A 20837-nucleotide genomic window follows, 5' to 3' on the forward strand; every position below is an offset into this window, starting at 1 on the left:
GCTACGAGTCATAAGTGAGTTTAGTAGAGTCTTACGGGTCGGTACGGAGACATATGTACTTATCTTCGATAGGCTACAAAACTATTAGGACTGTTTCACTTTCCTTCATTCCTATCGTGCGAGTTTATTGATCTCGGAGTTTGAACTTTTGTCATTCTATTCTCTCACAAATAGTGAGGAAACGAGCTACAGTTACCGATGATGCTTCCCCAGAGCTGGTGTTGCCAGGGGCCAGGACAGAGGCAGAGGAGGAGAACGTGCTACAGCTAGAGCACCTGTCATAGCAACAACTGAGGAGCCGCCAGTAGCTCCGGTTGGGGGACAGGTACCGGAGGTGCCTGTTGTTATCCTAAGACTTCAGGAGACTTTAGCACAATTCCTGAGCATGTTCGAAACATTGGCTTGGGTGGGGTTGATCCTGGTTGCATCAACTACTTCACAGATCAGTGGAGGAGCTCAGACTCCCACCGCCCGTACTCCAGAGCAGCAAGTCCACGTTGGTTAGGTTCCAGGTGTCATGCCGACACAGCTTGTTATCCTAGTTCAGCCTGTGGTTAGGGCAGTGGCATATGAGGAAGAACAACTTAGACTTTCGAGGTTCAAGAAGTATTACCCTCCTACTTTCAGTGGTGGCAAGTGTATGAGTTGGGTGGTCCGTCCGATGCAGCTTCACTTTCATGGTTTCAGTTTTCAGAGGTGTTCTTGAGGGGGTTTGTTCCCCAGACTCTTCGGGGATGCATGGCGCGTGGAGTTTAAGTAGCTGCGCTGAGGCACTATGTCAGTGTTAGGGTATGCCATTATATTCAATGAATTGTCCATACATGCACCTACTTTGGTTTCTACAGTTAGAGAGTGAGGCCGCAGGTTTATTGGGGGACTTATTCATAATATCGGATTCAATATGGCTAAGGAGTTGGAGTCGGATGTTCCATTTCAGCAGGTGGTAGAGATCGCTCGTTGGCTAGAGGTCATGTAAGGTCAGGAGAGAGAGGTCGGGGAGGCTTCTGCGGTTTTTATTATGGCACGAGGTTTCAGTCGTGCGGTTGTTATTGTGGCACGAGGTTTTCGTGTGCGGTTGTTATTGTTGCGCGAGGGTTTTGTTGTACGGTTGTTATTGTTGCACAAAGTTTCTGCCGTGTTGTTGTTATTATTGCACGAGGTTTCTGTCGTGCGGTTGTTATTGTTGCACGAGGTTTCTGCCATGCGGTTGTTATTTTGGAACGAGGTTTCTGCTGTGCGGTTGTTATTGCGGCACGAGATTTCTGCCGTGCGGTCGTTATTGTTGCACGAGGTTTCTATCGTGCGGTTGTTATTGTTTGCACGAGGTTTCTGCCATGCCGTTGTGATTATTGATACACATGGGTGATATAAGAAAAGTTGTGATTCATTTTACGATTTGAGACTACGAGGCGGTACCTCGGGAGTGCTCTTGTTGTCATTTCCCCTTTTCTGTGCACTTGTCTTTGATTCTTGTTTTCCTTAGCATACTATTAATTGTTCTCCTCCGTGTTGCATTATTTGCTCAGTTCTATGTAGATAATCTTGTTGTGCTGGTCGTTGCTTCAAACTTTATTGCAGTCTTATTTACACTGTATATTTCGTAGTGATTGTTTCTTATGTGTCATTCATTGTCTTTGCTCTTATTTGTTGACTTGGATCGTGGTAGAACACTTGCACGAGCATCCACGTAGATTAATCACCCACATCAGTTTGAGAAGATGAATCCTGACGTTATTGACCATTACGTGTATTCTTGTATGCTTGCCTTCTGAGTGAGATTTGTTCACTTGGCACGTGAGTCGTCTATGCAGTTATGAAAGGAAATATGAGCACAAAATGCAAAGTTATTAGGGTTCATGAATTGGGACTCGTGAGATGTGATTATGAGGTTCGGTACCTCGTGGAAATGCTTGAACAGATCTGGTGTGAAAGCGGTTGTTCTTATGGAGTTGTTGTTGGTTTTTCCTTTAATTGATTTTCCCGGACTTAGACTGTGTTCAGCTTACTCTATAGCATTATCACCTGACTACTTCCTGTTAAATATTGTTGTTATTAGTGTATCATTGCAAGTATTAATCTGTGTTCTTTATCCTGCTTAGCTTTATATTAATATTGTGTCCTCTGTTAGTTCACCTTCATACTTGTTCAGGTTGTTTAGGCTGGTAGGTGTCTTGAGTGTCCTTCGTCACTACTTTATCAAGGTTAGTCTTGATACTTATTGGGTACCGTTGTGGTGTCCTCATACTATGCTTCTGCACATTTTATTGCAGATCCAGGTGCCACGGTTATTGTTGGTTATTAGTTGGTTGGTCGAGCTGGAGACTCAAGGTAAACCTATTGTCGTGTTACCAGGACTCGGAATTACCTTCTGATTTCATTTTTGTACTGTTTGATTTCCATTCTGAATAGTGTACTTAAGGATTCTCTTAGCGAACTCAGTAGAGCTTATAACTTGTACTACGGTCTTTGGTAGTTGTAATTTGTATAAGATATTTTTATCTCGTATTTTTTATTTGATGGTTGAATTCTTCTGTTTACTTAGTAAGTGTTAGGCTTACCTAGTCTTAGAGACTAGGTGTTGTTACGACATCCTACGGAGAAATATTGGGGTTATGACAGATCTTTTTATTATTTATGCATATTAATCCAAGGTTCAAGTATTAATACATGGGCTAATTTTTAAAGTGTGTCTAAAGCTTTTCTAGTGTATTAAGTGTATTCCATTTATTTGTCTTTTTTAAATCCGAGACATTAATTTATATATAATTTTACTTATTACAACAAGTCTTGAATTAGTTTCTAACCCATCTCGCTCCCTCACAATTTCTTTTACCACTTTTTTTTCTTGCAACGGTTTTGAAATAATTCGCAACCTATACATGTACTTCACAAATATTTATTTTAAATCGGCAGATTTAATATTCTATCTAGGCCCAATCTATTAAAACATTCTCGAACCTCTTCCACATGTGATAGATTACATGACATAACAAAAGAACCATTAAATTCTTTTTCAGAGAATCGGGTTCCTTAGCAGTAGATACCTTTTCAACAAAAACTTTATTTTTTTGTTGTGATTGAAACTTTGCTTTACATGAATCTTTGTAATAACCAATCTTACCACTGTGTGTGCAAAGCTAGTTATCAGGCACAGTAATATACTTGCCATGTGGGTTATAAGGGGGTTTTTCTTTGTGGAACCTGTTTCCTTGCATGTTCCCCCCATAACTTGTATACATGGAAGTGATTGTATCAGAGGACCGGGTCCACTTTTGAGATTTTACTAGATCATTTTTAACCCTACTTAAATCTTTTTGAAGTTATCTATTTTTTTTATGTTCAGCGACAAGACTCAATTTTACATATTTGAGTTCATTTTCAAGCTTAAGGTGTGCCTCACTTGCCACTTCCTTTCCTTTAGAGGAGTTCATGCATATTTCCATTGAATTTTTTAAAATGATATTTTCTTTCTTTGTTTCCTTCAAATCTCCAACTACAACCATCAGATCATCTCTCTCTTGTTCTAACTCTCTAATTTCCTCAGTTAAATATTTTTATCATTAATGAGGTTGTGGTAAGCATCAATTAAAACATTGGCTAAACATACCAACTTATATTTAGAATAAGACTTCAAATTTCTTTGAACGTTCAGAAAGTTTACCTCATCGTCATCATCCTCTTAAGATTTTGCCATCAGTGCAAATATGGAATCATATTCTACAACTTTTCTTTCAACGGCCATCATGGAGATGTCTCCATGTTCATCATCGCCCTCAGATTCACTAGAGGAATCTCCCCAAGCAGCCAGAGCTTGCTTCATAACATTATCAGTGACATCTCTTCTCTTGAATTTTCTATTTAGGACAGGGTTTCTTTTAACCATCTTGTCTGCATTGTGTTTGTAATGGACCTGCTTGTGGAGAGGACAATCTTTAATGAAATGTCATGGCTTTCCGCACGTGATAGCAATCGTATCCTTTAGTGTTTCTACTAGAGCTGCCCTTCTTGGGAATGCCTCCATTTCTATGAATCATTTTCTAAAATCTTGGTGCTCTATGGGTTGATTGACCTTCTTCAAAATTTGGTGGAGCATCCATATAGATCCTTTCCAGGTGTTAGCTTTATAGAAAGAACATACTCTCGTACCAATTGATATAAACTAAAAGTCCACCAAACTATATAGAGAACATGGTTTTCTATCAGTTCCTACAGAACATACACACACACGCAGTGGTAAGTAAATTACACAACAATATTTTACGTGAAAAACTTCCAACTCACGGGATTAAAAATCACGGCCTACACTCGTAGGATTTCAACTTCACTAACCGAGCAACTTTAGATTACAGCATATTGTAACTTAGGAATTAAACTCTTAATCACTCACCTACTTTCAATAACTATATTGCAAGCCTTAATCTAGGAATTAAACTCTTAATCTCTCACCTACTCACAATAACTATATTGTAAGTCTCTTTGTAATAACTCTATTACAAAGCTAATCATTTGACTAACTCTAGTCAAAACAACGACACAGAATATGGTTTAAAAGATGTCCTACGAAATGCTTCTAAACAAGCTGAGTAGGAATTACAATTTATAACTCAATACAAAGACACAACAATACTAAAGGACATACGACATAATCAATGTTGGGACCTAATCCTTTGTTATGTTGTTGCTTTGTTCTTCAATGCCTTGGATAGAATGAAGGTGGTTGCACACTTGAGAGAGAAAATCAATTTTAGGTTTTGCAAGTGTGTGTTGAATTCCTTGCCTCATGTTGATAATATAAGAATGAGGTTATCAAGACGATGCAAGGGATTGACCAGTACACTGCATGCTTCAACAGTGTTGTTGTATTGTTGCGTATACAGTATAGCAGCTTTAACAGCTGTTAGATTTGACTTGTACTGTCATCATAGGAACTGATCTCTATATGTTCCCTCTAACTGATGCCTCTGTCGTTCCTTTAACTGATTTCATTGGAACTTGTGCCAGATATTTGACTTGTTCTGAGCACTGAGAGGCTTTGTATCAGGTTCCCTATCTGGTTCTCATATGAAGTTTGTTAAATTATCAAAACAAAAAGGCACATAACTTATCAAGTACCTTTGTAACTGTGGTATTAGATATGTCATGATATTTCTACGGGTATAAAAGCAAGTCATTAAGTGTTATTTGGAAAGTTTAAAATTAAAAAGTTTCCAAATATAAAAAAGTGTCATTCTTTTTGGAACAAATAAAGAAAACAAGTGTCCGAATAAATGGAACAGAGGGATCATTAAAGTAATGTGGAGTACCTGTATTATTTGTTGTATTTTATAGTCTCATTTTGCAGGAGTTGAACCATATATAACACTCTACCACTGGGACCTTCCTCAAGCTCTGGAAGATAAATACAACGGATGGCTCAGTCCAGAGATCATGTAAATAGCTTAATTTACATTACTTCTCTATCTTTGCTAAAACAAAATGTTGTAAAACATAAAATCAACTTAGATCCCTTAACTCATTGCACACAAGACTTCGTTATATATGCAGAGACGTGTTTTCTGGCATTTGGCGACAGAGTGAAACATTGGATCACGCTCAACGAATCCCATAATTTTGTGCAACAAGGCTATGATCTCGAGGGCGAAGCTACACTTTGGTAAGGTTGTCGGAAAATTACACTGTGTATATAGGTAAAATATCAGATTTTAGAAGTACATAACATATATTGAACACCCTTTGCCGGAAATTTTTTCACTTCTTTCAAGTTTGAACATCCTTGAGGAAATTTCTGGCTTCGCCACTGTATGATCTAGGCAGCCAGCCACCGGCGCGTTGCTCTATCCTACTTCGTGCCTTTTGTAGTGAAGGGAATTCTGGTACTGAGCCTTACATTGCTGCACACAATGCTCTCTTGGCTCATGCTACTGCAGTGAACATTTATAGGCAAAAGTATAAGGTACTGATCCTAATAAGTACATGACTTTCACTAACTTGTTACAGAGTACCATTCTTTATTTCTACCATGGTTTTATACAAAATGACATGTGATATATATTGACAGCAAAATCAACTAGGGTCAATTGGGATATCGTTAGATTCGTATTGGTATGAATCAGCAACTAACACCAAAGAAGACATCGAAGCAACACAACGAGCACTGGATTTTCAGCTAGGCTGGTAAGTACTTTTGACACATACTTAAGCTCAATTGTTGCAGATGTAAAATCGAATCTACTCATGTTACAATCTGTTGGACTAAAACGGTCCAACCAAAGATACTCTTAACATAGTGTGATATTGTCTGCTTTAGGTCAAGCCCGCATGATTTTTCCTAAAGGTCTCACACCATTAAGAGTATCCAACTCTTTATAAGTAGCTTATTTTTCCTTTCTACTTTCCACGTGGGACTTTGTTCACACCTCCCAACACATTCGAGCTTAGAGATTACCAAGAATTGATGGTGTGAAAGTTTCGTCTAATCCAGGTTTATTGAGCCATTAGTCTTTGGTAACTATCCAAGCACAATGATTATCAGAGTTGAAAGCAGGTTGCCAAAATTCTCTCAAGAAGAGTCATCTCTGCTCAAGGGTTCGTTCGATTTATAGGCATAAATCACTATACTACATGGTATGCAAGAAGCAACATCACTAACTTGGTTGGATTTTTGTTCAATGACACAACTTCAGATTCTGGTGCTACCGTTATTCACATGTTTTCAATCCTCTTCTCTCATTCGATACAATAGTAATGTTGATCGCTCTTTATTGCTTAACCAGTACTTGCCGCTATCTTTTGTAGCATTGCGCTTGGGGAAGCCAATACCAGACCGGGTAAGTAATACTGCAGAATGGAATACACTTAATATGGTTTTACATCGACAACAACAACAAAACCAGTGAATTCCCACAGGTGAGGTCTGGGGAGGATAGGGTGTACACAGACCTTACCCCTATCCTGGGAGAGGACAGAGAGGCTGTTAATATGGTTTTAACACTATGCTCATTGAACAATATTTACTTACTGATGTTATTGTTCTTTTTGACTTGCAGGCAAATTCAATATGGTTATTCATAGTACCTCATGGCATCAGAAGCTTAATGAACTACATTCGTGTAAAGTACGGGAATCCCACGATTATAATCACAGAAAATGGTAAATTATCTATAAGATATGTAACATGTAAAGTATTTGGATCAGTGAAAATTAGCTACACTTTCTCTTGTACTTTTACAAGAATGGATGATCCAAATAGTCCATATATCTCTAGAAAAGATGCACTAAAAGATAAGAAAAGAAACAAATATCACAATGACTATCTCACAAGTTTGTTAGCGTCAATCAGGTAAGTTATCTACTAATTCAAGGATTACAATGACATATACAAGCAGTAGGGATGTACAAATGAAACCGACAAATCGCACTAACCCGATAATCCGAGTCATACCGAGAAAAAAAATCCGACTATGGTCTGGTTTGATTTGGTTTGGTGTTAGAAAAAAAAAATCCGACCATATTTGGTTTGGTTTTAACTAAAAAAAGTCAAACCGAAACCAAACCAACCCGACATTATATGTATAGAAGTTTTAAATATATTTAAAACATAAAAATATTTATGGTTGTGTAGTTTATAAATATTCTTAAACTTTTTCATAGTTTTATCTTTTAACGTATTATTTCAAGCTTGGCCTTATAATATTGAGGAAATAACACTAAATGCCTATCACTCCCAAAATATTTACCCGGATTTGCCCATTTGGAAATTAATTACAACTCCTACCTAGGCAATCTAAACTTATTACCCGTAAATTCACTTGACTTTTCCCTTTTAATTTGCTTTACACTTTTACCCAGCATGAGGGGCAAATTGAAAATGCAAATCCTTTTTTATTTCTGTTTTATTCTATGGCTTGAATTACAAGACTTCTGACTTCTGCAAAATATTAATCTGCCATTGGAGGACCTCGAAGCTTGAAACTTATAAATTGGGTTTGTTGAGTTTGTGGTTATTTTGATCTGATACTGACCGAGTATGTTCGAAATGTTAATTGGAGGATGTGGCTATATTCCAAGATAATTTGGTGGAGATTTTAGAGTAGATTTTTTAATTTTGGGTTGAAATTGAGTTGAACTAGCAACGAGACACAAGCAGTATTGAGGCAGCGAAGCTTGAAAAATCAGAAACAGAAAAAAAAAAATTGAAACGGGGTATCTTCTCGGATTCAAAATTCAATGACTTCAGTTATTATTGATGTAGAAGTTAAAGTTGAGCTTTTTCTAGTCGAAATTGCGAGTGGGGAGCTTCCACCTTCAGGGGCTTGGAGTGAGGTCAAACTAAAAAGACTCTTCATATTGTACCTAACTACAAATGTCTATCAAAACCGTAAAAGATTCATATAAACGCACTTAGCGTCGTTTGGTTCAGAATAAGATTATCCCATAATTATAATCCTGGAATTATAACCAGAATAGATAATCTCACCTTCTATATGAGATTGAGAATCTCATTATTTTGGTATAAATTATCTATGTTTTAACTAATACCCACAACCAAACACTGGACAAATTTAACAACAAATTTTATACTGAGATGACCCACCTAATCCCTGTAACTTAGTGAATAAACCCCATAATTTAAGAGGGTTAAACGAAGCATTCTGCCACAAGAAAACGATTAGCAACCAAACCAGTACCACCAACGGCATACTTTTACCCAAAGGATTCTAATACAGGGAGACATTGCATAAGAAAAAAAAGATCCAATTTATGCTGACTGAACTGACAGCCAAAGGCTTCCGCAAGTAGTGTTTTCTACTCGTCAGTAATACCATGTACAAAAAAAAAAGGAATGTGATCAACAAAATCTGTCACTTATTTTATTAACTAAGTGTTTTTGTAGACCATGTGTGGTATAATGCCCAATGACAGGCTTCCAACTTGGAAACAAAATGACTTTAAGCCATGAGGAAAGAATAAGCAATCTAGTAGCGCAACCAGTATGTCCTGCGTCTGAACCAGTTATAATCAGGCAAATCCTGAATTGGTCCCCTTGCTGATATTGCAATGTCCTACAGAGGGAAAAGCATAGAAAAGAAGGCTCAATCCTACAGTTAATTCTCCCCCAATGTATAATAAAATAAAACCAAAAAAATCATCACATCCTACAAACCTACAGCATGGGGAGATAATGCGAGTGTAATCACTTATTTTTTATTCCAGTACTACTGAAGAAAAGAAGCTCTAGATTAAACCTAACTTTCCTTAAATGTATCATGACAAATAGTTTGATTTCTCTTAAAAATGGGTTAAAACTTTAAATAGTTATTGACTGATACTAGATGTACTGGAGATCTCAAGGACTTACCCTGTCGAAAATAAAGCGATTTGCAACTCGCTTGACAGTGTCAGCATCGACCCTGTCAATTCTGGAAAATAACTCAGCATATGGAATTCTGCGGCCATACGTGATTAACTGCAAGGGAGAAAAACTTCAACTGTAAGTAAATTTAGTAATCTCAAAGTGTGGCATCAGTTGACAAGAATGCATTAAAGGTCATCCTTTTGACCACAAAGCATCTAGCACACAGATACTGAAGAGGGTAATTGAATTAACTACGGCAGAGCTTCTACCATCTAGCCATCTAGGTTCCATTCATTTAGAGGAACAACAACAACAACAACAACCCAGTATAATCCCACTAGTGGGGTCTGAGGAGGGTAGTGTGTACACAGACCTTACCCCTACCCTGGGGTAGAGAGGCTGTTTCCGATAGACCCTCGGCTCCATCCCTCCAAGAACTCCCCACCTTGCTCTTGGGGTGACTCGAACTCACAACCTCTTGGTTGGAAGTGGAGGGTGCTTGCCACTAGAGCAACTCACTCTTGTCAAGTGACAGTAATATCACAAGTTTTTTAGTTCCCATTTTTTTCCGATGATTCCTCCGCCTCATCTCAGATACAGTAATATTAAACAAATGACAGTTAACGCTACGTTTCTGCCACAATGTGTAAGTGATCCCAGAGCCTTGTCAGCAGAGTCGTGAAACAAAATGTCTATTGATGTTAGAAGAGTCGAGTCTTGTTACCTAGTTTTTTGAAAGGCCAAATACATATACATCCCTTTAAAGTTGTCACATTTTTTTCATTTAGACACTCCAACTAGAGGTGTTTCCTAGTAGACACTTAAAGTGTGTCCAAACTGTGCCTATTGAACACCTCATGCAGAGGTGGCATAATGAGTGACTTTCAGTTGCTGTTAGGCGCGTGAATACTGAAAAGGTAATCTTTTCCCATTTTTCTTTTTTTTTCTCCTCTCATCATTGTGTCAGGAACAATGAACACCTCGATATACCACCATTCCACCACCAGGCAGCTAGGTGACAAACCCTGACTCTGCAAATGAACCTCATTTTAAACATGAAATAATTTTTAGTTTGAACTTCTTTCAAAGACAAAATCAATGGAAGTTTTTTTCTTCTTTTGTTTATATGCAAAGAACAGTAGAGGACGAACTGCTCCATCCTAAATTTCCTGAAACAAGTGCAAGAATTGCTCTCGCATCGTTGTATTGCATAAGAAAGAGAGAGAAAAACTAACTTTTCCAATCTAAATGAAACAAACCATATACTTACATGGGTTTAATACCCTCTGCACCATAACACCAAGAAAAGAAATTTTGGATATCCAGGAAATGAAAGTAGTACGGTATTGATGGTGCTATAGCGTGAAGTTTGCTATTAGTGATTGAAAAGTACTGTAAAACGGAGTTGACCAAAGGATTTTATGAATGGAGAGAAAATATTTTCTTTGTGCTTTTTGAAAGAGACGAAGGGGAGAATATTGTTGGCGAAGAGACGGTGGAACAGAAATAGATGTTAGACGACGGAATCCGGCGGGATGGTAGGTGGGGGAGGTATTTTTGTGAAATTAAATTTTATCTTTTTGGCTTAAAACTCTTTTTTTAATAATTATTTCGGCCCATATGACACTTATCTTCAGTTATTTTGTTACTTTGCCATATCATCAGCGAGTAGACTACACACTTTTTTTGGTTGATTGTTAGTAAAGGGTTCAATAGGAACAGTTTGGAGACACTTAAAAGTGTCTAATAGGAAACACCTTTAGTTGGAGTGTCCAAATGAAAAAACATGACAACTTTAAGGGGCTGTGTATGTATTTGGCCTTTTTGAAGCCAAGATACTAATCTCTAATTTAAGCTCAGCATGAAGTTGTTACAAGATGAAGGATTGGATGAGAAGTGAAAGAAAAGGGTTTTCAGATGAAGCATATCTCTGTTACTTTCCTTCCATCTAATAACCAGAACCAAATGACCCACAATTTGCAAAAGAAAGTAATCAAAAGGTCTCTCCCCTTCACCTTTCCCCTCCCTTTCATGGGACCAAATATAGCTTTGACTTACAGCCTAAGCCTCGGAAGAAAATTCCAACTAATTTGTGACTGATGGAGTCTTCCTTCCCATTTTCTTCCCACTCCCTTCTCGCCCCGTCTTTTTTTAAATCAGGAGACCAAGAGAGAAGATTTTCTTCCCATATTCTTCTTGAACTCTTATCCCTTTTCTTCTTGGTTGGCTTTGGAGGGGCTGCTGCTCCCTTCTATTTCATTCTATACCAGAGCCTTATTCTATTTTTTATGATGATAGTAACTTTATTTGATGAAGTAAAGAACAAGGAGACTAAAAAATGTCTCAGATCTAGGGAGCCAAACGCTCTCTCCTGTACTTGTTTCTAGTTACAAATACTTTCTACGTGATTTTACCTGCCGTCCAATGTCTTCAGCAGTAGGGCCCGATCCATCAATGTGGAGCATCAAAGAAGATTTGAGCTGCAGAAGATTAAGTACATAAAATATAAGTTCTTGATATTGCTAAAAGGACATGCCAGTCAACAGGGAAGGGTCCCTTCAAATTAAATAGAGGCAATAAGCTCTCCTTTAAAATAGGTCCAAAAGAATAGCTGAGTAAACGAATACCTGATTACGTGCGCGAACGACATCAGCTTCTGACACTCTGTAACATAACTTGCATATCCCTTGCATGATGACATAAGCTAAGTCACTCAAGCAATCCGGCTGTAACAGAAAACATGGATGAGTAAAGTTTCGGGCCTATGCATAGGTCACTTAGTGGAAGGGGAACAAGTTTTTCAATTCGCTACCCTTCCCTAAATTGACATACTTTAAGAAACAATAATCAAAGGGATAACAATTTCTCAAGTTATGAAGAATTTGAAATGCTTCAAATAGCAATCTTACTAATACAACAATTATTAGAATCACATTTTCTTAATTGAGCAGAATTGAGAAAAAACTGCCTCTAAATTGTAAAATGAAATATGATTTTAAATCACTAACTTTTACATTTCAAATCGCTACTGTTTTTTTTTTGTTTTGATAAGGTGTTTCAAATCGCTACTGTAAATTTCAGGAATGGCCTTACCCAGTTCCCAATTCACAAGAGAACTAATGAACTGTGATAACAAAAGTTCAATGACTGACCACAAAACAGCAAATCTCATCGGATACAAAGTTAATGATACAGCAATAGTTGAGATTTGGATAAACAGAGGTAGTGGAAATTTCTCTCTAAACAAAATTGAGAAGCAATAGATGTATTCTATACTATGTTATACAGACTCAGGTGTGGGTATTAAATATGTTTCACTGGGTTTGTTGCTGTTGTTGCATATATAGGTCAGATACACTTTCCCATAAATTTAAGAATTCAAGGATGCAGATAGCAGCACCGCTACAAGTAAAGGTATCAGATAATTCTGGGGTTGTGCAATATGTTTCTATATCATTAAAACAATTCATAGGTGTTGAACACTAAGCATGATGCAAGTGAGCGCAACTCTATTTCTCGTCGTGTGTATCACGCTAGCACAAATTTCTTTTAAACTTAATTGTCTTAGATATCCTGATTCATAATTTATTATTGGGCAATCCACCTCCATTAATGTATTGCAATCTGTTCTCCAGTTCATCTCAAAGTTAAGCAAATCTTGTTTTTTTTTTCATTAAACATAACCCTAGTGATAGAGTTGCCTCTGAGCTGGCTTGCTGCATCTATCTCAACGAAGGAGAAGTCTCTCTCATTGACGGAGGACGGACCATCAACTCTCTCAGAAGATTATGCGAAATAAAAAGCCTACACTGAGACGCAACTCTTCCGTACTGACGTGCCCGAGATAGTGTCTCTCTTTTTTTGATAACCGAGAAATCCCGGGGGGTCACTAGCGCACGGTTCTAGACACAGTGAATAATGGTCCCGCCCTTCTACCCTTCTCCGCTTAAAGGTTCGAATCCGTGACATACAACTAACCTACACATCACGCGTAGCACTCTACACCAATGTGTCGGATCGGAGAGGCATGGACATCGTGTCAGATCGCCGCAAAAAACAGTATTTTGAGGGTAACTAAAGGATCCATGTAAATTGTAATGTAGATTCTATTAACTTTTCATTTCTGTTCATCCTCAGACCGAGTAAATAGTGATTGCATAAGAAGGAAAGGAAGCAGTGTTATCAAAGGCGAAAAGCGCAAAAAAGCTCTAAGATTCGTTGGGGCTTTAAGCGCAAAGCGCAAATAAAGCGTGGGCTTTAATGAAAAAAGGCACAACTGGAGAAAAAGTAAAAATATGTATATGTAGTCCAAGACCAATAATTATAAGCATAAATAACAAATATATGGACAAAGAAATTGAAAAAAAATTCCGATAAAGTGAAATATCAATTGTTTAGTGTCGCTTTTTCAGGATCACTCGTTGGCAAGAAAAAGTATGCCTTAGAGCCTTGATGTGACACTGAAGCGCCCACAAAGCGAGACGAAGCGCTCAACATGTTTTGAGCCTCGCTTCAGGGCTTAAGCGCACTTTAAGCGTGCCTTTGACAACACTGACAGGCAACACAAAGACATGAGAAGTTAAGAAAGAAACAATAACCTAAAATTTTCTATGTAGTTCTCTTTATTGGTTACAATAATCAATTTGCACAACTAAATGACCTCTGGATTTCAAAATTACAACTATGAGCTGATTGAGCTATTTTGGTGATATTGGAGGGAGAACTTTTCTTGATTAAATCCCAATATAACCGTCTATAATAAATATATCTTGGAAAAATATTAATTTTCTTTTCCTTCTTTTCTTTTATTTTTCCTCCAAAAGCCCCTCGCTGAAACTTGGCAAAAAATCTAAGGATGAATCTAACATCTTTCATTTGCATATGTTTCATTAAAGCGTGGGCTTTAATGAAAAAAGGCACAACTGGAGAAAAAGTAAAAATATGTATATGTAGTCCAAGACCAATAATTATAAGCATAAATAACAAATATATGGACAAAGAAATTGAAAAAAAAATACGATAAAGTGAAATATCAATTGTTTAGTGTCGCTTTTTCAGGATCACTCGTTGGCAAGAAAAAATATGCCTTAGAGCCTTGATTTGACACTGAAGCGCCCACAAAGCGAGACGAAGCGTTCAACATGTTTTGAGTCTCGCTTCAGGGCTTAAGCGCACTTTAAGCGCGCCTTTGACAACACTGACAGGCAACACAAAGACATGAGAAGTTAAGAAAGAAACAATAACCTAAAATTTTCTATGTAGTTCTCTTTATTGGTTACAATAATCAATTTGCACAACTAAATGACCTCTGGATTTCAAAATTACAACTATGAGCTGATTGAGCTATTTTGGTGATATTGGAGGGAGAACTTTTCTTGATTAAATCCCAATATAACCGTCTATAATAAATATATCTTGGAAAAATATTAATTTTCTTTTTCCTTCTTTTCTTTTATTTTTCCTCCAAAAGCCCCTCGCTGAAACTTGGCAAAAAATCTAAGGATGCATCTAACATCTTTCATTTGCATATGTTTCATTAATTCAGCCCCCCCCCCCCCAAGTCAGAGGAACAGTGTGCTTCAGCAAAATACTATCTATTTATATGACAAAAACATTAATCCATAATGGTCTTCAGAACGGACAGCTGAATCAGGGAAGGATACACTAAAGTCATTACTTGTGTTTGATTTCTCAGTTTTATTATCCTCAAAACAAGCATATTCTGGATCAGAACCTGAAAGAGATCCTCTGCAAGGGTAGATCATAGAAGCTTAAGTGACTAGACTGTGGACATAACCAAAAGCTTCCCAAAGCCACATTGTTACAAGATTTTTAAAGGATCAAAACCAGCCTCGCCCACCACAAATCCTCCAGAACATCACAAGTTTACTTAATTTTCCAGCCCATTTCAACTAGGATAACCTCTAATGCTCCTTTAAGGAACCAATCTCCTTCTCCAATGAATGAGTAATCCTAACCTTAAGTATTTCACCAACATTCCTGTGTGTTTCTGTACACAATGAGCAGCATGGCCACCCATAGTTTCTCCAAATCAATTCATCACTGTTACTTAAATTAGTAATCCAAGTATACAATGACCGTCCACAAGAAAAGTCTGTGACGGAAAAAGAAAGAGCAATGAGTGATGCCCTCCAACAATTTAGCCTTTTCTTTGGCAAATATCCATCTCTTATAGTTTCTTATTTAAAGATTTGCCCGATTCCTTGATTATCATCCTTAAAGATTCGGAAAATAGTGACACTGAAATCTGTTCAGCACAAAAGAATACTTTATAGGTGTTGCAAAAACAGAAGAAGGACCAACGAGTCCATAGCAAAAGAAAGACAGGGAAGAAGCCAATTTCTTTTGGGAGTAATTGCTCATACTAATCCAACATAATGGACTTAGATTGCCCAGTCTAAATGCACACATTCCCTTCCACTGACCAATAAAAATTGCACCAAAAGGAGAAGACCAGCTGACAAAGTTAATATACACAGTTGGCAGTTTTACCTAACCATTCAAGTGAAACAAATAGTTTGAGTAAAAGCAAACTTCCAAGAGAAAAAAAAAAATAGGCTAATACTAGAGTAATTCAAGATAAGCAGGACCTCCTCAACATCTCTATATACATGTGAGAGAAAAGGAAGCATTAGTTTTTCCAAGCATGTAGGAACCATAAATCTGAAGTCACTCACCTTGGCTTCAGCATAGACACCAAACAGCCCTGTGTCTTTATAGTTGGTGTTAAATGCCATCACACTCTCAGCTATTTCATTAATGGCCACCCTTTGGACAAGCTCTGAACTGTTCAAAGATCATATACCAACGAAATAAGAGAAATTAACAAGGCAAATTCAATAACTTTCTAGTTTTGTGAAAAAGGAACAATTTAATCAAAACCTTCAAACAATGCCCAGAAATGAAATGGAACTAATAGACGAAGCATTAAGAAACAACAAATACTATTGTCTTTTCTGTACGGGCCACATTGGCTGCTGGCTAGTACTCAAATTTTTTGCTTGAAGCATATAAAAGTAATTTGATTGTTGCTTAAGCAAATGAGAAGGACCAACCCCATGTGCTTCCCGCCTCCTGAAGTTTTGTTCCATGATCCCAACATTTGTTGCATGACCATCAAAGCTATGGAATCAGGGTCTGTCCATGATGCTCCACTAAATGCAACAGCGAATTGAGCAAGAGGCAGATCATCGTCAATGATACGTATCTATTTATGTAGGAGGACAAAATCAGTAAAGAAGTAAAACAAAGTACATAAAATGAAACAGGTAATAACTAAGTAGTGAATCCACACCTCTGAGCCTGTAAATATTGCTGGCTCATCTGCCACCAATTGGGAAGTGGTAATAGGATTAGATGATAGTTTTGTAAAATGTTTCTTCACTAGCTCAACGACATCTTCATGCTTCACAGCTCCAGCAGCAGAAATTACCTACAGCAAAGACTTAAATATCACATTTAGTCTGGCACAAGTTGCTTGAGAACATAACTAACAAAACTTTAACTCCCCCCTTTTCACGTACACATGATTTTTTCTGTATTTGAGATATCTATGATTAGTGCTTGGAATGGAAAGTAATGTAACACCACACTGGAAAAAGATTAACTGCCATTCATTTTGATAAAAGGAAGAGCAAAAATGGTATCACTTCAATCTTTGATCCTATAGAGAAGGTGCACATTTTAGGAAAATGGAGATTATTTTGACACGACCCCTGATGAAACTAACCCAGTAGTTTTTTTTTTCAATAGAAGAAGCCAGAGCAAATTAGCAAGGAAGTCACCAACAGATACTACATCAGCTATGACAGGTTCAGTACCATTCTATGAGCACCATAGTGGGTTGAAATGTAATCTTGAATATGAGCTCTTGTCATTTTCTCAATGTTCTGGGCAGGTCCAAGAATAGTTCTACCCAATGGAGTGTACTGGAATGCAGTAGTATGTAACTGGTCAAAGATGACTTCCTCGGGTTGTTTTTCCACCTACAAGAAGATTGTCCAACATAAAGACTGGTAAATATTGCGATTAAAGAAAAAATTTGCACCTAAGAGAGAAAGCGGAAGCAGATATTGTCACATACTACAATTACTTGCAGAGTACACATATGAACTCCTCTAATAAACTAGAAAGATGAATTACCAGTGTAACATAAGGAAATCTACCTGACTCAACATGAACAATTACACCTCTTGAACAGAATTGAATTGTAAGCAAACGACGACACATTACATGGACAACCAAAGTCATCCATCATTGAAGAAGCTAAAGAGGTTATTGTCTTGTCTGACTAGGGACTAACTAGGCATACCAGCATTTTGAAATAATTGCAATTACTTACCATTGCCCTCATATAGATTTAGGAGCCAGAATGATTTGCAAGCAAAGATAGCCTCTGAGCGAACAGCCAGGAACACTAAAACACTGGCTACAGGAATGAAGCTACAGAAAATATCAAGTCCAAAAAAGAAAAAATATTGACCAAGTTATTGGCACTTTGAATGATTAACACATATACCCTGCCAAAATTTGCCTCTCTTTTTAATCAATTAACCATTTCATCAGCTAAGAATTTATTAGTGTCAATTTTCTATCCATTTGTATATTCTTTTAATCAATGGTAAAATTGCAAATTCCTCTTACAAGATGGTTGTTCTCTACAGCTTTTAAATCTCGCCTAGCCTATCCCGCCATTCTCCAGTGAACAAAATCAGATATCTCAATATGTGTTAACATCTTGGACAATCAATTACAGTGCATTGATAATTTGATATGATAAAATGGCTCAAACATTTTTTGTACAACCACTTCATCCAAAAGAGGATACTTTCTGTCGCACCAGAAAACTTTTGCAATCCCAATCATGTGCCAGTTTCAATCACTAAGTCCCCCAATTCTTAACTTTTCAGACAGCAGAGAAATGAAAGCAGGTTTAAAGAAAAATGACAAAATACATGTAATTTTCATGTCAAATATAGCCTGTTTCTGCACAGGCTAAATATTAACATGAAATACCACCACTTCGACCAGTCAAGAATAACATAAAGGAACAACTATTAAATACTTCATGCCAAAAATTAGAACTATGCACCAGCAAATGCAGAGGACACTGCACGCGATATGGATGAGCTGCTTAATCTAGCTCTACAGGATCACATTCACCAAATTTATTGTATCTTGCCCAAATAGGCAAGCAAAACTGTCATGACACGTTTTCATCTTATTGTAAATGGTCTCAAGATACTTCTCAAGGATTTTTAGATAAATGTAACAGTTTTCTCTGAGGCTCTGCAGATATCAAAATCATTTTAAATGTTATCCTTAAACTACTGCTCTGAAAGCTAAAAAGATAGAACCTACAAGGCACAAAGTAGACTCACTATATTCTGAATCACATCGGTAGAGCAGGGCGCTAGTTTCTGGTTATCTATCCAACTTAAGTAACCAACTTCCCAACTAAACAATAAGTACTCTAAATCATTAACTTCAATTGGATTAGAAATTAAAAGAGCTCCTGCAAGTGGCAATTTTCTTCTTCCATCACAAAGAATCATTTAAACCTCTCGAGAACCATGGCATTAGTGTATTTATATGATAATTGCATTCCCAAATTCTTTTGCTCTAACAATCATTTCAATCATACTTTCGTCAACATAAGAATATTTTCTTTTTATAAATCTTAAGAATAACTGATACTCCCTCCGTCACATACATTATTAATATTCAGGGAATCAGCTTGTCTTTTTCTTTAACTGCAATTTTTTCACACACTTCCAAGATATTACTTATTGATTATAAAAGATTGTTTTGAAGTACTAGTTTCTACAACAACAATGCATCAGTCCCAAACAAGTTGAGGTATTGGCTATAGGAATCTTCATTGACCATATTACTCCATTTAAACTCATCTCATGCCAATAATATATCAAATAAAAAGGCTAGACAATTCCTAAAAAAGCATAGGACGTAAAGTAAAACTGCTAACATGACTAAAACATATTCTCTACTAACAGATATCTCCTATATAGATCTTTTTCTTCCATTATCTTTTGCTTGTACTACTAGTTTCTAATCAAGTAAATTTTATTTCAGAAAATGTGGTCAGATATCCGAATTGGGACCAAAAAAAGATACTTCGAGCTTTGTCCCATCACTTTTTCGGGGCAGGAGGAGAACAATAACAAATCATAACAAAGTAAGACTAATCCAGTACACATTGTGAATCAGAGAAAGATCAATTGTTTTCCTCATACCTCTTCCATTTCCCGAAGAATCACACTACGCTCCCGAACAATCTTATCTTCCTCCAAAAGCGAATTCTGTAAAATATCCCCAAGTATATCAATCGCCTTTGGCACATCAGATCCCAAAACCTTAGCGAAATACGTCGTCTGTTCCCTAGAAGTATACGCATTCAAATGCCCTCCCATATTCTCAATTTCCTCTTCCAATGCCCTAATTGGCCGTTTCTCCGTTCCCTTAAAAATCATATGCTCAAGGAAATGCGCGACGCCGTTATTCTCCTCCGTTTCGAATCGAGATCCGGCGTCGATCCAAACTCCGACAGTAGCCGTTGAGGATGACAGGTTCGATTCAGTAGCGACACGTAGGCCGTTAGGGAGAGTGGTGATTTTAGTCTCCGGTGATGAGAGAATTGAGGTGTGATCCGCTGCGGTAGGATGCGGGGAATTGTACTGGAGGAACTTAGGGTTAGGTTCTTCGAGGCGTTTGATCTTTGATTTGACTTGTTCAGCTAAGCGATCGTAGATCATGAAGTCTGGGGGAGGTGGGGAGGGTGGGGAGGAGGGTGGTGAGGTGGTTACGGAGGTGGTGGATCGGGAAGAGAGTGTTAGACATGGTGGTGGAAGGGAAAAACGATTGATTCGAGAGCGGCGCGTGACGTTGAGAAGGTGGCGCGTGGCCATGGTGTAGGATTGAAAGAGAGCCAATTGTGACTGAGAAAAGTTTTACAAGTGACAGTGGAGGAGAAATGAGGATACTGCCTTTTTAGGATGGGTGGTGATTATGTAAAGACGATTTTAACCTTTTACTAATTCTCGTAGAGGAAATTAATGGAATTGCAAAATAAGCCCAATTCTTTTTGACTTATGGCACCAGGGGCCTCTTAAAAAATTGAGATTTTTATTTAGCTATACTAGTTTTGAAACTTATTTATTTTTACTATTGAGATTTAACTTAATTATAAGTTGATATACAATATACTAATTTTTTATAAATTAGTATTAATTAAGTATCTTTGATTGAAGCCTTTTAATAACAACAATAATAACCCAGTATAATCTCACAAGTGGGGTGTGGGAGGATAGAGTGGACGTGTACCTTATCCCTACTTCTAAGAAGGCATAAAGACTATTTCGGATAGATTATCGGCTCAGTAAAAAAAAAGTAAGAGTTGACCTTAAAAAAGGGATGACGTAGTTATGAATTGTATAATATTATT

The 20837-nt window shown here is 37.4% G+C and overlaps 1 protein-coding gene and 1 pseudogene across 1 annotated transcript; one reads left to right on the forward strand and one right to left on the reverse strand.

Annotated features, from left to right (window-relative positions):
• Positions 1-3904: 3904 nt before the first annotated feature.
• On the forward strand, positions 3905-8959 carry LOC142178042 (beta-glucosidase 40-like; annotated as a pseudogene).
• Positions 8669-20469, reverse strand: LOC107814290 (putative mitochondrial-processing peptidase subunit beta, mitochondrial). Its single transcript, XM_016639676.2, has 9 exons — positions 19630-20469; positions 17197-17361; positions 16671-16808; positions 16432-16583; positions 16054-16162; positions 11983-12081; positions 11770-11835; positions 9359-9466; positions 8669-9062 (listed from the first exon to the last, which is right to left on the reverse strand). The coding sequence occupies exons 1-9, from the start codon at positions 20299-20301 to the stop codon at positions 8976-8978; spliced, it is 1596 nt and encodes a 531-aa protein (XP_016495162.1). The 5' UTR covers positions 20302-20469; the 3' UTR covers positions 8669-8975.
• Positions 20470-20837: the final 368 nt, after the last annotated feature.

Source organism: Nicotiana tabacum, chromosome 24 (assembly GCF_000715075.1).
Source record: "Nicotiana tabacum cultivar K326 chromosome 24, ASM71507v2, whole genome shotgun sequence".
Taxonomy (NCBI): domain Eukaryota; kingdom Viridiplantae; phylum Streptophyta; class Magnoliopsida; order Solanales; family Solanaceae; genus Nicotiana; species Nicotiana tabacum.

What these genes read in the sequence shown, in the direction of transcription:
- LOC107814290 (XM_016639676.2), bottom strand. Translation starts at nt 20,301, where the DNA reads ATGGCCACGCGCCACCTTCTCAACGTCACGCGCCGCTCTCGAATCAAT. An exon ending in GTGTCTATGCTGAAGCCAAG is followed by an intron (nt 12,082 to 16,053) that starts GTGAGTGACTTC and finishes TTTCTGTTACAG; the next exon opens with CCGGATTGCTTGAGTGACTT. An exon ending in CTGAAGACATTGGACGGCAG is followed by an intron (nt 9,467 to 11,769) that starts GTAAAATCACGT and finishes TCTCCCTTGCAG; the next exon opens with TTAATCACGTATGGCCGCAG.